We start from the raw sequence: 14,594 nt of genomic DNA, 5'->3' as shown, positions 1-14,594 counted from the left end.
AAGAATGGCTTTACGTTTTTACATGGTTGGAGGGAGGGAGGATCGAAAAAATATTTCATGACATATGAAAATTATCTGAAATTCAAATTGCAGTGCCTGTAAATAAAGTTTTCCTGGAACGGAGCCGCAATCTCCATGCTGTCTATGGCTGCTTTCCCACGACAATGGCAGAGGTGAGTGGTTCTAACAGAGACCATCTGTGGCCTAAAACATTTACTATCTGCACCTTTACAGAAAAGGTCTGCAGACGTCTATGCTATGGTCCCCCTTTTCCTGGAAAGGACAAGTCAGACCAAAGGAGCATCATGTCGCAGGAGGAGCTGTGGGTCTGCCTCTCGCTGACCCCGCCAGCAGTCTGGGGCTCAGCCTGGTCCTATGGGAAATGATTGGTTTGCAAATGAGTCCATATACCCAAGATTGAGATAGAAAATGAGATAGAGAAGTCCCTAATACGAAAACCTCTACTTCAAGACGCAATGACCCGTCTAAGCTCGTATTTACGGGACCCTCACTTGTACCAGACACCATGCAGAGTGCTGACTTGCAGCAATTCTTTCAGTCCTCAAAACAGTCCTGGGACATAAATACCTTCTGAACGCTGAGGAAACTGACGTTAGAGGGGTAACTGGTCCAGGTCAACACAGCTAGAAGCAGCAGAGATGGGGGTTTAAACCCAGGCCGTCTGGCCCCAGGGCTCATGGTCTGAACACTCTGGATGGGGCTCAGAAAGATCTGAGCTTTTACCACTGGCACGCTGGGATTAAATGAGACTGAACCAATCAGTGTAGGTAAAGTACTGAGTGCAGTTCTGAGGCGCTGTCCGTAAGTGTTAGCTATTATAAATTACTATCCATTTTTACCTTATCTGGGGGCTTATTCCTTGTGTTTTCATCTTCCCTGGCAAGACAGCCTTATCAAAACTCTATTCCTAAAAAAAATTTTTTTTTAAAATACCTATTCCTGTACTAGAGAATTTATCATTTAGAATACCCCAGCAGAGAATTGAAATGCTTCTGTGAGGCAAACGAAGCATAACATCTACTATTACATCCCTCAGAGGATATTAAAGAATCTAGTGAGATTCTTAAGTTGTCATTTGTGAAACCTGTAGCCATTACCTTCAGTCAGCTCAGGCTGCCTCAACAAAATACTGCAGACTGGGTGCTCACACAACAGACGTTTACTCTCACAGCTCTAGAGACGAGGAAGACCGGGATCAAGGTGCTGGTCGCTTTGGTTTCTGGGGAGAACTCTCGTCCCGGCGGCGTGCAGGCGGCCGTCTTCTCACTGTGCTCACGTGGCCTTTCCCAGGCACGTGCTCAGAGAGATCTTTCTCCTTCATCTTACAAAACCGCTAACCTCATCATGTGGGCCCCACCCTCATGACGCAATCTAACCCCGGTTACTTCCCCAAGGCCCTGTCTCCATCACATGGGGGGTTTGGACTTTAATATATAAATCTAGGGGGGAGCATAAACATCCAGTCCATTACAACAATGAGTATAGAATTATAGGGGAGAAAACAGAAATGCATGAACATGTAAATTCATACATATGTTGGAATACAGGTTACCACAGTAATAGTAAAAAAGAATTTATCATGACCTTTTAAAATTAGCTTTTTGGAGATGTGCTTACGTTTTATTGTTGTGATGTAAATATAATATTACAATCAGCCATGTAAAACAAAGACATGCATAGAAGAAAAACCAGGAGGAAACAACATCACAATGTTAACAGTTATCTCTGGGTGGTAGAACTATGAGTCATGTTTATTTTCCTCTTTATTTTCTTAATTGTCTACAAAGAATACAAATTCCATACATAACCAAGAAAACGTGGTCTCTTTTAATGCCCTACTAAGGGACAACCTAAAAGTTATATGTGCTTTATTTATTAGCAGAGTATTTTTTAATTAGTTTTCTTTTGTCTTCTTTGTCCCTCTGATTTCACTACAAAAAAAAAAATTGGTGGAGAGATAAGCAACTATAATGTCAAGCATGCTCACAAAAGTGAGAATTCAGGGAACATGTAAGTAACATAGACAGTGGGTAGATTCTTGGGTCAGTGCAGACTGTTGGCAGGTGGTGCCTACTTTTTGGAAAGATAACAGGAGTTACGGATGTAAAGAGGGGCAGGTGGCAGGGGAGGTAGGCCCAGAATACAGAGCAGTATTTACACAGAGGGGCTAGAGGCCAGGAAGGGTGGAGGGTGGTCTAGGAATGTCATGTAGATCAACGTGCCTGAAGCCCAGCAGAAGTGGTAAGAGATTAGGCTGGGGACAGGAGCACAGACAGGCTAGAGGGTTCTCAAATTTTCCTGAGACTCTCATTAAGAAATATTTCATGTATCAGGAGCCAGGAGAAAACACACACACACACACACACACACACACACACACACACACACACACACACACACACACACACACACTAATACATATTCTCAAAAAACTAATAAAAGTTTCACCAAAAATACTTATCTTTACTTTGAGTGTGTATAACCAGTGTTTAGAGACCAAATGGGAAATTTTCAGATTTAGGTATCTGGTACTCTTGCGATGATAAAATGCTCTCAGAATACATTAAAGATGGCTTTGGAAATTATTTTATTTCAAGAGGTTTTTTTTAATTTGAGCAAATAATAAATGGACAAGCCTAAATTTTAGACTTCAGGAATGCCCAACTCTTCGGAAAATTACAATTGTACATAGGAAATAAAAATTTGCAACGACAACAAAAAATGGTCTTAGCCCTCTATAAAGACATGTGCTAATAAAAACAAACAAAAAAAGGAACATGGTAGCAACACAACATGATGATAAAAAATATCTACTTTATTTAAAGCATAACTCCTTTAAAAACTGATGTCAGGTCAAAGATATACATCATACCTAAAAAAAGGAAAAGAGAATCTCTAGAGACATAGAACAGAGCTTAAGCAAAGTACTCACTTGATGCTTACCCAATGAACACATAGGTGCAAAATCTGTACCTGAGGGCATTTTGCTATTTCTAGTTAATACTAGAACTCCTGTATAATAATACAAACTCTGGATGTATGAAAAATATTATCAAACACAATAGGAAAAAGTAGAGAGCAAAGAATAAGCAATAATCTTGAAACTGAACCCCTCTCAGTTCAGAGAGAAGAATTCAAATTTTCTTCTCCAGCACATACAAAAGACTCCAAAAAAGTTCGAATCCAAAATTATAACAGAACCCAAAACAGGAAAGGGAGCCCAGAGAGGCCATCTATAGGAAACCAACAAGATGTCTAACATATTCATTTCTTCCAAGACCCTCTACTCACTAGACAACAGCCTTTAAACTGGAAATTGTTGCCCTAACTGGATCCTTCTCAAGTCACACAACAATGCCCCTTTAAAAAGTTTGTCGAGTGTTCCTAACGGTCATGTTCCTGTCATGAAAATGGTAAGCCTTGCCTGGTGGTCCTGGAAATGGTGGGAGCTACATCCCCCAGCCTTCCCTGGGCCAGATCTGGCATCTCATTGACGGCTCAGTCCAGGCAAGGGGATGCCCCAGGTGATGAGTTTCTCCACCCAACTCACCGGGATCTGAAAGTCAAGATTGTTTACGGAAAGGAGGGGCTACGAGAAGCCTAGAGGGCCTGGAAAGACCCAGAGAGTCCAAGTGACTCCTGGAAAAGGTCAGGGGAGAATCTTAACCCAGAGAAACGTTCAGGTATTTTCCCAAAGCAGATCAGATGCTGAGAGGAGGAAGAGGAGGCAAGAACAAGGTCCTTAGGATTCCCCCTAGAGAAGGACAAAGTGAGACAAATGAAAAACTGTGGTTTTCTGGGGTTATTACTAAAATAGGGTAGTAAAGGACCATTCTTAGGAAAATCTCCCTTCCACTCAAGGCCTTGAGCAGGAGCAGTGACATCTTCCTTGAGGGTTATACACTTATTTCAGTGACTAACTTCAGCCACTATAAGGCCCAAGGCATCGTTGCACGGTTGCAAGTTGCTCACGGAGGTTTTCTCAACTCTTTTCATTAATGGATGCCCAGAAGATCATTCATCTTTTTTATGAACATGGGGTCATGGGTGGAGGAGAGGGAGGCAAAGTATTGAGACATTGGAATTTGTTCTTAAACTTCTAGGAATACCCTTGGTCCCCTCCCTCGAGCCAGCAGAACTGTTTGCTGTACAATGTGGATGGGCTGACAGTGAAAATAAGGGCTCTGCCCACAGGGACAGAAGAAGGAAAACTCGGCGCTCTCCAGGGCAGTGGCTTTCCACCAACACGTAGTGGTCATCCAAATTGCAGGCTTTCATAATAATTACTAGGAATTCACCGTCCTTCAGCACCCACTGTGCAGATGCAGAGGTACCCCACCTTCTTGTCATCTGTCCTAAAAAACTGCAGTTCTTTATCTATGGTCTTAAAGATGTTTAGTGGAAAATTAACACTCAAAAGCATTCTAATAATTTTTAACTATGAACCAAATTTTTTGTGTGAGTTCTAAAGTTATAGCAATAAAACATATTCCCATCAGTACAATTCCATGTTCTTAAAATTGTCCTTATATCAGAATCCCTATAGGTATGTAAATGCTTTTTTCTTTAAAAAATTGGTTTCTTGTGTGGTATCTACGTAACTGACAAAGTGATGGGTGGACTGAGAGCCACACTCTTAGAGGAAGACTCATCAATCCTCTTTTAGAGAGAAGTATTGGAAAACCCTCCTTCCCGGAATGAAATGTAAAAATTTCTACACAGCAAGGTGTGAACTTAAATTCATGGCTTAAAACTGTCACCTTCAAAAAAGACAGGAAAAACAAGATGAGTGAAAGGGGAACTCTGAACAATATTTTACACAGGGAATTAATTTCTAAAACCTAGCCAAAGATACATTCTCAGATCTCAAATCTACAGAGCTGATATTATTGAGTTATAATTAATCTTATATATATCCCAAACACAAATATTCTCAGTGTCTCAATGGCCATTCATGAATGGACATATTTTGCAAGGGTCTCATTGGAATCCCTGCATGTAGACCCCAGTCTCATTTCTGCAGAGCCACCCCAATGTTCTCTTCCTCTAGGCAACAGCAAAAAAATAAACAAACAAAACCAAAACCCCGCTGCCCTATATAACCAGAGCCTAAGTGAAATCAGATTAGACCTAATTAAGAATACACTAAAAAAAAATTTAAAAATTTTAAAAAGAACTAAAAAAAGAATATACTATGTCCCCATCCTAACCCATTTCCTATCTTTTCCTCTCTCTCTCATAGAAATCTGGATTTATGAACAGCACTTAAAAAGTATTTAATTTCTCTATGTTTGCATTCACGCCCCAAATGTTGAGAGTCGCGGGAAGATGGGTAGGGCATTACCAAAAATGCCCCAGGGCTCTATTAAAAACACAGGATGAAATCATGAAGAAATGTGGGGAATTATTTGAAAAGTCAGTCTAAGGCAATAAATATTTAAAGATTTAGAATCAGATTTAGAATAAAAAAAAAAAATGAGGCCTTGAGTGGTCTAGGGACTGATTTATCAAAGTGACCTAGCAAGTTAATTAAAAAAAAAAAATCTGGGGCCAGAACTTCACCCCAAAGCTAATGTTCATTTCCCAGTACTATATTCTGCCTCCCTCCCTTCCAAATCACAGCTTGATCCTAGAATATCTACCCTAATTAGCCCATCTTTATGCCTAAATTCCTATCAGCAAAGAGCAGTTCATTTGAAAAAGGAATTCCTTTCAGGAATCTTCTTTTCAGCTTTTCTTATTTTTTAATGAAAGCACCTTTGGGAGGGGGATTTTGATAAATCAATGACTGGTTTGATACTGCAGGTGAATCTGTTGATCAGATGTGAAGCAGTGGGTTTGTCCTCCAAGGCCTGTGGAACTGAAAGAAGAGGAAACCAAGTTCTAGGTGATGTCAGAGAGGAAAACCAGCAGAGTCCTGAGCGAAATACTATTGTAAGGCTCTCTGGGCATGTGGTCCTGGTCTCTGAGCTCCAACAACTGGCTATGGCCTTCAGGCCTGCCAAAGGTTAGGTCTGAAGAAGGAAGGGCGCCCAAGGGGAAATACACCCAAAAGTAGACATAGATCCAGGCCAATCTCAGGGCCATGGTGCATGGGAAAGACACAAGCATGTTAGCTGTGGGGCCACACAACCTGGGGCATGTGTCCAAGTAGGGGGACAGTAGGCTGACGACAAGGGCTCAGGGCAGACCAAGCAGCAGATATCCCAGTGCCAGTCATCAAGGGAGTGCCTCTTGGATGTCAAAACATCAGAGAGACCCAATACCAATCAAGAGTGAGGAAATGGGGAGAACAGAGCTCCTACCAGTGGCAAGTCCTAGGGGCCTTTTAGAGACCCAATATTTAGGCACAGAACTGGTCCTCGAGAGTAAGAAGTTAGGCACAAACTAGAAGCAGCCCTGTGGATGGGACAGGCTCCCTGGAAGAGGAAGTGGGCGGTCACCATAAGCAGTGACTCCTACTTCCATGGTTCAGCTCGGCAGAGGCCCAGGTTGTGGTTGGCAGCCACTTGGGTGACTCAGATTTAGAACCCGAGTGCAGAGGAATAAAAGAGAATGATTTACCCCCCAACAGAAAAACAAGGTTGAAAACAATCTCAGGTTTGGCATACCAATCAGAAACAAAACTTTGGAGGGGGTGTGTCTGTTGAAATGTTTCACAGACAGTTTTCTTGCCTGAAAAAGCCATGAGAATACCTTCAGTTTAGGTCCTCCCGGGGCTACTGTTGACAACCTGCACTGACTCATCAAAACAAAAGGCCCCAAAAGTAGCCAGAAAACCCTGTAAACCTGGATAGGCAACATTGCAGAGACAGTCCTTAGAGTCTGGTTTTCAAGCAAGGAGATATAAGACCCTGTGCAGTACTCCAAATCTGGGGTCTGGGATACCTGCCACTGTGCCGAATCTGGAGGGGATTCTTTCACCCTAGTCCCCCTCACCCATGCTCAGAGACCTGGAATTTGGTGGGGTCCTCCCCTCAAGCATGAGTTGGATCAAGAAGTTCCTAAAAGGTAACACCCCTCCAGAATACTCTCCAGGTGGAAGTCATTTCTTTGTCTCACATAAGTGAGTTGATTCAAGTCTTTCCTCCTGGACAAGAAAATCCTGAAATAGGACCCATGAGTTTCTCAGAATCTAGCAAAATCCCTGGAGTGGGAGGATGCCAGAAAGACTCCCTAGGGCTGCCTTCAGATCACTCCACAAGGCTGGAGGCAGACTCTAGCAGGAGCATAAACCTGGCCTAGAGATCCTCTAGGGTCTTCCTTAATTTGAATTTAAATTGCCCTCAGGCTCCCTGGGAAACCAGAGCACTGGACTAGGGAAAAACCACACTGAGTACACTCTTTGGTCCCAAGAATATAAAACCAATGTATCAAATTCTAAGGAATACTAATCAAAATGCACAAATACAGAAGTCTTTCCAAACTCCTACCCCAAGAGTAAGTTGAGGGATTTCCCTTGTAAGTTTAAAAAAAAATAAAAAATCTACTGATGCCCAAACATGGAGTGGGAAATGACTAGTCAGAATTAATTAAAAAAAGAGGTGGCCTGAGCAGCCACCAGTGACTTTAAGTGAGTTGAAAATGTGACCCTCTTTAATCCATGGCTGCAAACTAACTGCCCACAGCTCTTGTTAACACTCCCGAGAAACAGGTAAGCACAAGAGTAAATGGTTGACAAGTGGACATTCAAATGCTTGCATTCTGTGTGGAGCAACACTATTTCCCACAATCTGCTGCCCTAGGCGAACGGTGGCTTTCTCTTTAATTTGGAACAAACTTCTCTGGTTCACAGCTCCACGTGTGTACAGGAAATCTCCTTGGCTTCTGTGAGGGAAGTTCAGCCCCAGTGCAGTCAAGCAAATGTGGACAGAACACTATGTCAAGTTACTTGACTTCTCTGCCCAAGTCAAATGACTTTTCCCTCTTTTTTGCCCACCAAACTCTTACTCAGCGCTCAAGACTCTGCTTAAATTTCCCCTCTTCTGAGACACCCTCTGAGCTTCCTTCAGCTCTGTGCCTTGTACTTCTAGCCCTCTGATCACTTTGATGATATTTCCTCTCATGCATTGTAATTTTTCTGTTTAAGGTATGCTCACTCACACATTTTTGGCAGGGAGGTAAAGTGGTACAACCTCTCTGGAGAGCATTTTGGAAATGTCTATGGAAATTGCAATGCACATACCTATGTCTGACATAACAATCCCCCTGCCAGGACTCTGTCCTGTGGATTTACTCACACAGGTAAGTGACAAGGCTGTTACACAATTTGTTATAACAAACAAATCGGAACAACTTAAATGCACACGAATATGGGTCTGCTTAAAGAAATTCAATAGAGTACCATGCAATTCTTCAAAAGAATCAGGAAGCTCCCTCTATACTGGCATCTTCTGGTATAGAGAGAGCTGGTATATTTTGTTTCCCCTGGCCATTAAAAAAGTGAGGACAAATTTGGCAATAGTTTTCACTGGACATGAGGTAGGAGGTGAAGGGGATCAGAAAATGTCACACGAAAATATGCCACTTTGGCATAAGGGTTATTTTGAGTTGAAGGCAACGGAGAAAAAGCTGACACAGGAAGAGTTCTTTGCCCTTCCTACATCTGCCTAAAAGCAAGGCATAAATTCCCCCATGAAGGTATCCTCCCCTCAGCAGGTTCCCCAGACAAGAAGGAGGAGAGTAGCCCTGATCACAGGGACAGAGATGGCACTGAGATGAGTCTGCATAAGCAAACCTCACTAAAATAACTCTTAGTTTCCATTAGTTTCTCCATGTATCTATCTTCCCAAAATTCACTCCCCCTAGAAGCCCAACCCACCCCTTTCCTTGAATTGAGTCACTTCTTCACAATGTACTGCCCTTTGTTAAAAGGATATGTAAACTTCCAAGTCTAACCACATCTTTGGGTTTTCACTCTTTTCTGTAGAGCCCTTACACACATAAAATTAAAAACGTCAACTAAATGTGTATGTCTTTTCCTCCTGTCAATCTGGTTTTGGGTCAGTTTTGAATTCAGCTAATTCACAGTACCTAGATATAAAACCTACGAGGGTAGAGGAAAAGTTTTTTCCTCCCTTACAGAGGCATGTCAGAAAAGCTCACCAGATTAGTCACATCGAAGTCAAGCTGCGGGAATGCTGAAAACACAAGTGGGAGGGGGCCCCCTCTTTCCAGAAGTAGTGCTGATGGACACTGCCTCCAGACTTTGCTATTTAACATGAAGCTACAAGATATGCCCAACCGCAACCTCCCCCACCTTCTTTCAAACAAACTACGTTATCAACACCTTTTATGTATCTGTTACGCATACAAAGTTCAGTTCCTGTGCAGTTACAAATAAATAAAAGATTACTCTCAAAAAGTATCTAATAGTCTAATACAGATCCAATTAAAGAGAGGAACTATACAGAGCAAATGCAAACACAACAACTGTGGAAGACGAAGACGGCTGCCCAAGTAAAGCTGGTCCAAGCTAACAGAATCCACACAGGTTCCTCTGCCCAAAATACACAGACTTCAGTTAAGGCTTTTGTTCCATTCCCAGGTCAAAGCAACCACCTCCTAGCTTTGAGACCTTAAGGAGTTTATCTAACCTCACTAAGTCCTACTTCATCCATAAAGTGGGGATATTAGGATTCACTTCATACGGAAGTTAGAGCATACGAAGTGCCTGGCGAAGTGCCTGGCACAGGGCCTGACACTTAGGGCCAAATCAGTGTTAACTATCACTATTATCATCATTGTCATCATACTGGAGTTTTCAAGATATTTCTCAGATTTTATTCTGCCATCAGGTATTACTAGAGCATCAAGTTTATAAAGAAAAACTATTCACATGCACATTTTAAGCCAACTCCGTATCTCACCTTTAACTAATTCATGTATTCAGAGGGGAAAAATTTACTCAAATCATTTTAGATGAAAACCTTTTCCCTCTCAACGGTGTTACATAAGCAGCATATGTAAGACATCTTTGAAGTTTTATGATATTTTTACTTTATATACAAAAGAACCCAAAACACTGACATTTGCTTCTTCAAAGTCCTGTGAATTTATTTTTCCAAGACTAGTGAAATATTTATGCCACTTTACTTCCACCACCAAAATCAATAAGCCATTTAAAAGAATTGGCCAAGGTCAGGCATCAGGCTTCCAACTGCAGAGAAGGGTTATCAAGCTTAAAATGAGAGAATTCTCATCCAAATCTCATTCAACATCCTTTGGCCCATCTTGACATAAGTCTCAGAATAAAGCCTCTTTTTAAAAAGTCTTTGCGAAAACAGGAGTTGTGGTCTATACTCTGACAAGCCTAGGGTCCACCCTAATGGAACTGTGAGGCTTTGGAGGATGGCTGGAAAAAACAAAAGTGCCGTATGTGTACAAATGAGAGGCTGGCTGGTTCAGTAAAAGGTAAGGAGGGTCCCATAAGGAATGAGCTGAAGACACTTTTTAGCAGACAGAGTACCATGGTGGCATGTCTAACACTCAGAGGGGAGCGTTTCAATGACAGACCTGGAGTGGCCAAAAGTGGCCTTATAGAAAAAAAACCAGGAAGGAGAGGTCAAAAGGTGACAGAAATGATTTTTTAGGCAGAGTGTAGGCGACACTATATAGATTGCAGTAAACATATGTCAACCAGCAGCAAGACACTCAGAACTGAAGCTGAGACACAGTTCTGAGGATAATTATTTGTATTTCCTTTTTTGAATAAAATGGATTTGAAGGGAAAAAAAAAACTTGAGAGGAAACAGTAGTTATCACTAGATGATAGGCAGGGATGCTTTTTATATCTTTAGTTTATTTATTATTTTGTTTTTTAGTACCGTAGTTTCTAGATTTTTCTATAACAAAAATATTACTTCCATTTTTAATTACAAGATTTTTTTAAAGGAAATGGATAAGGTCAGTCATCCAATTATAGACATGGGACAATGTACAATATTATCTGTAGATACAAAAAGCTCCCTCGTTAAACTCAAGATCTTCAAGGATGAGATCTTATTTCATTGTTCCTGTTGTTCCTTGGAACCCCAATGTCTAACACTGGGCCTAAAACATAAGCTGCATATATTAAGAAGTGTTTAGGGAAAGAATTTTGGATCTGGTCACTAACCCAAACCCTGGTATAACCTCAGGAAGGTGAAAAAGGAAATGAAGTGGCAGGGCTCTCCTGCCAGCATCTGACCAGGACTTCGAAAGAATTCTCCTTTCAAAATGGTCCCCCTATTGAGTACACACCAATCATTCCAATAGATACATTAGCCTACATTATAGCTTAATGTCCACTGTTACTAAAATCTTCTGGTAAGTCCTCTGTCCTCCCTCCCCTCGGCCCCCTCCTTTCGGCACTGCCTATGGAACCGAGCCCCGCTGTTCTGCCTGGATCTTATGCTGCAGGAAGCCATAGGGACCATATTATGATGTCCCACTTGTGTTTCTTGTAGAGCTGTCCAGTCCACTGCAACAGTTTAAGAGAACCCATGGGAGAAGTTCATCTCAGAGTTCAGTACCATTAAAATAACTTCTCAAAGCAAGTAGTACATTTTAATTTTATGAACACTGAGAATCTTGTAATTGATCTTTTCTCCCTCTGCTTGAAGCAGAGAGCCAGATCTGCAGGCCTCCTTTAGAAACTTTGCAGGACCTTATGATATGCATGTCTGTAAGCTAAGTTTCCCTCTGGTTTCCTCTTATTATTCTTCTCTCCCTCTCTATATGCCCCTGCTTCCTTCATCTTTTTTAAACTTGCACTTGGGATGAGGCAGGATATAAAAAAAAAAAAAAGAAGCCAAAAATTAAATACACCTCATCCCACAATTCCCAGCTGGCTTTAGACACTTCCACCCATATCGCCTGCCTACACGACAAGAAAGTTAAGCTCAGTACCACTCTCCTGGCTGCTGCCAACCAGGGGATGATCTTTATGGGTATTCGTGACAAGAAAGTCTGACTGAGAACCAGGGGTGCTTTCCTTTCCACTTACTGTTAATCAGCTCTAAAATACACATGACAACGTGTGTGAATGGTATTCTGTGATGTAAGGCACAATAACCTTATGGTTACGAGTCCAGACTCTGGAGCCACACTACCTGGGTTTTAATCCTGCCCACTCCACCCCACTCAGCGGCTGACCTTGGGCAAGAAATTTAGCTTTTCCATGCCTTGCCTTCATTTCCCCATCTGTGCAATGGGAACAATAAAGGTACTGAACTCACAGGATTGTTGTGAGAGGTAAATGAGTTAATATACATAGAATGATTAGATCAGTGCCTGGCACACAGTAAATGTGGGCCAGTACTATAATAGGACAGTTCTGTTTTCAATTAAGCCAGCCACACAAAGGTTCAAGTCAGATTGAACGTAATATTTCTCATTGTAAATTAGTAAACTAACAGACCAATTTCTAGGGTGACTTTGAGTTTGCGTCTGATTTATAAATCAGTGTGGAGTCTGATCAGCAGTCATTTTCAACCATTTGCTTTCTTATTCCTGAAGAGAAGGAGAAAGCAGTAGGGTCAGACAACAAAAATGGTTCCTAAGAGTGTATTTCCAAGTGGTAACAGTATGGTCCCTAAACTGCCCTGATGTAAACACACACATAGACATCACATCAAAGTTCCTCCAGCTGCAGCACAAATATCACAAAGCCTAGAGATGAAAAACCTCATGAACCGCTTCTGGGGGCCTTCTTTAAAATAAAGTATTTTGTTCAACTATCAAAGAACAACTCTGCTTTGTTGGGTACTTGAGGTCCTGATTTACATCTGCGTTTAGAACACTGCCACCTCCTACATACGCACTTAAAATGCAAATTCCTCATCAGATTCCACATCTAAAGAAGCAAAGAGCCCAATTCTAGCCATGCCTCATCTTCGCTCACGGTAGAGGCAAAGTCCCAACAACTTCCTTCACACCCAGCCCACCAAAATTTAAGTCCTCAGTGAATGACTATGCCATATATGTGAACATGTACATAATTTTCAAATAAAACGACTTGAAACTGCCACTGCATGATGGCAAAGAAAGAAAACTAGATAATTATTAAAGTCGTAGTGCTTGATTAAAGTTTAGAAAAATCAAGAAAAAAATTAATCACTGAAACTCTACTCCTTCCTAATCAATGCTACTTTGAAATACGATGTAAACGTATAAATTTCAGCCTATGTTATACTGAAGTTACACGAGATTGGAAGGAAAAAAGAGTGTATCAGAGCTATTTATCTTCCTTTTCCTAGGTTTTCTGTAATTATCTACCAAATGAATGCACGAGTTTGTTACAGTATTGAATTGGAATATGCCAGTCCCTTTAAAATTCTCCTTTCTCCATATTTTCTCCAGAAAATATTCTAATATAAGAAAAAATGAACAAGGACTATCGACCAAGAAAGCTGCTTTGAGGAACTTAATCTCACCCTCTCCATTTTAACTTGCCGAATTCACTGGGGGGAACGGAGTCAGAGGACTGGTATTGCATGATAAAGTGACACTTCCGAGTAGTAATAGCTGGGATTACTCTGTCTCAGCCTAGATTCTTCTTGTCACGAGCTCGAGTACAGTTTTCTAAATGCTTTTCCCAGGCTCTCGAGGTTTATTTCTAACGCTGCTCCTCTCAAAAGTCCCAAAGGAGACTTGCTCACCCACCCCACCCTACCAGCAGCGCACTTCCCGTTCGCTTTGGCCGGTCAAGAACTTAAACTTGACAGTGACACACAGTGAGAAAAAAAAAAAAGAGGAAGTGGTAAAAAAATTTTCAAGACATTTATTTAATTTTTTAAAGGAAGATCAATGGCCCTGTCTTCCAGGAAATCTTCAATAGGACATAGCCATCCCACTGACTGGAAAGTTGCAGCTAATGACAATGCTGCAAAACCGAGGGTGACTCCCTTTTAAAAATAAAATTTTTAAAAATCCTCGAAAATCTTCTTGCTGTCCAAAAAAAAATCTTTCCCCTGTAGCGAACGCAACAAAGCTAACAACTCTCACCCTGGAGGGTCGCATCTCGAAAGCCAGGCTCGGGGCCGGGTACGTGCCTGGTCTGCCCTGCCAAGTGGCAGAGGGAGCGCAGGGCACCGCGGCGGCCAGGGGACCCGGCGAGCACCTCCCTTACCTGGTTTGACCGGTTTGGGTGGCGGCGGCTTCGACATCTCTTCCTGGAACGGCTGATCCTAAAGACCACGCACGAAAAGCCAACCGAACGCCCCTCCAGCCGGCACTCCGGACGCCCCAAAGTTTCTTTTTGTCTGCTTTGCAGTGGTGCGCCTTCAAGGACCTGCGTCCACCCTTGGCAGCGAGACAAGCTGAGGCAGGCAGAGCCGCTCCGCGCAGAGCCCCGCCCCGTCCCGCGGCCGACAGAGCCGCCCCGAGCGCGCGGCCCGGCCGACGAGGAAGTGGCCGCCGCCTCGCCGAGCCTAATTGGCTCCCCGGCTGCCAGCCTCGCCGCGGCAGGAGCGCGGGCGGAGCGCACGGCGGCGCGCGCGGCGGCAGAACCAGCCGGAGCCGAACGAGGGCGCCACAGGCTCGCGCCGGGGCCGGCCCCGCCGCGGGCGCCCCTGACGAGAAAGGGCCGGGCC

The 14,594-nt window shown here is 42.7% G+C and overlaps 1 protein-coding gene across 1 annotated transcript in view; it reads right to left on the bottom strand.

Moving 5' to 3' along the window:
• The window catches only part of OSTF1 (osteoclast stimulating factor 1), a 50,340-nt gene extending 35,749 nt beyond the window's left edge, over positions 1 to 14,591 (bottom strand). The window contains exon 1 of the mRNA XM_011000022.3: positions 14,132 to 14,591. Within this exon, the coding sequence (XP_010998324.1) occupies positions 14,132 to 14,168 (37 nt within the window). The 5' untranslated portion in view covers positions 14,169 to 14,591. The remainder of the gene's footprint in view (positions 1 to 14,131) is intronic.
• Positions 14,592 to 14,594: the final 3 nt, after the last annotated feature.

Source organism: Camelus dromedarius, chromosome 10, assembly GCF_036321535.1.
Source record: "Camelus dromedarius isolate mCamDro1 chromosome 10, mCamDro1.pat, whole genome shotgun sequence".
In the NCBI taxonomy this organism is placed as follows: domain Eukaryota; kingdom Metazoa; phylum Chordata; class Mammalia; order Artiodactyla; family Camelidae; genus Camelus; species Camelus dromedarius.
Note: the sequence above shows the minus strand (reverse complement) of the source record. Positions and strands in the feature narration are given on the sequence as shown.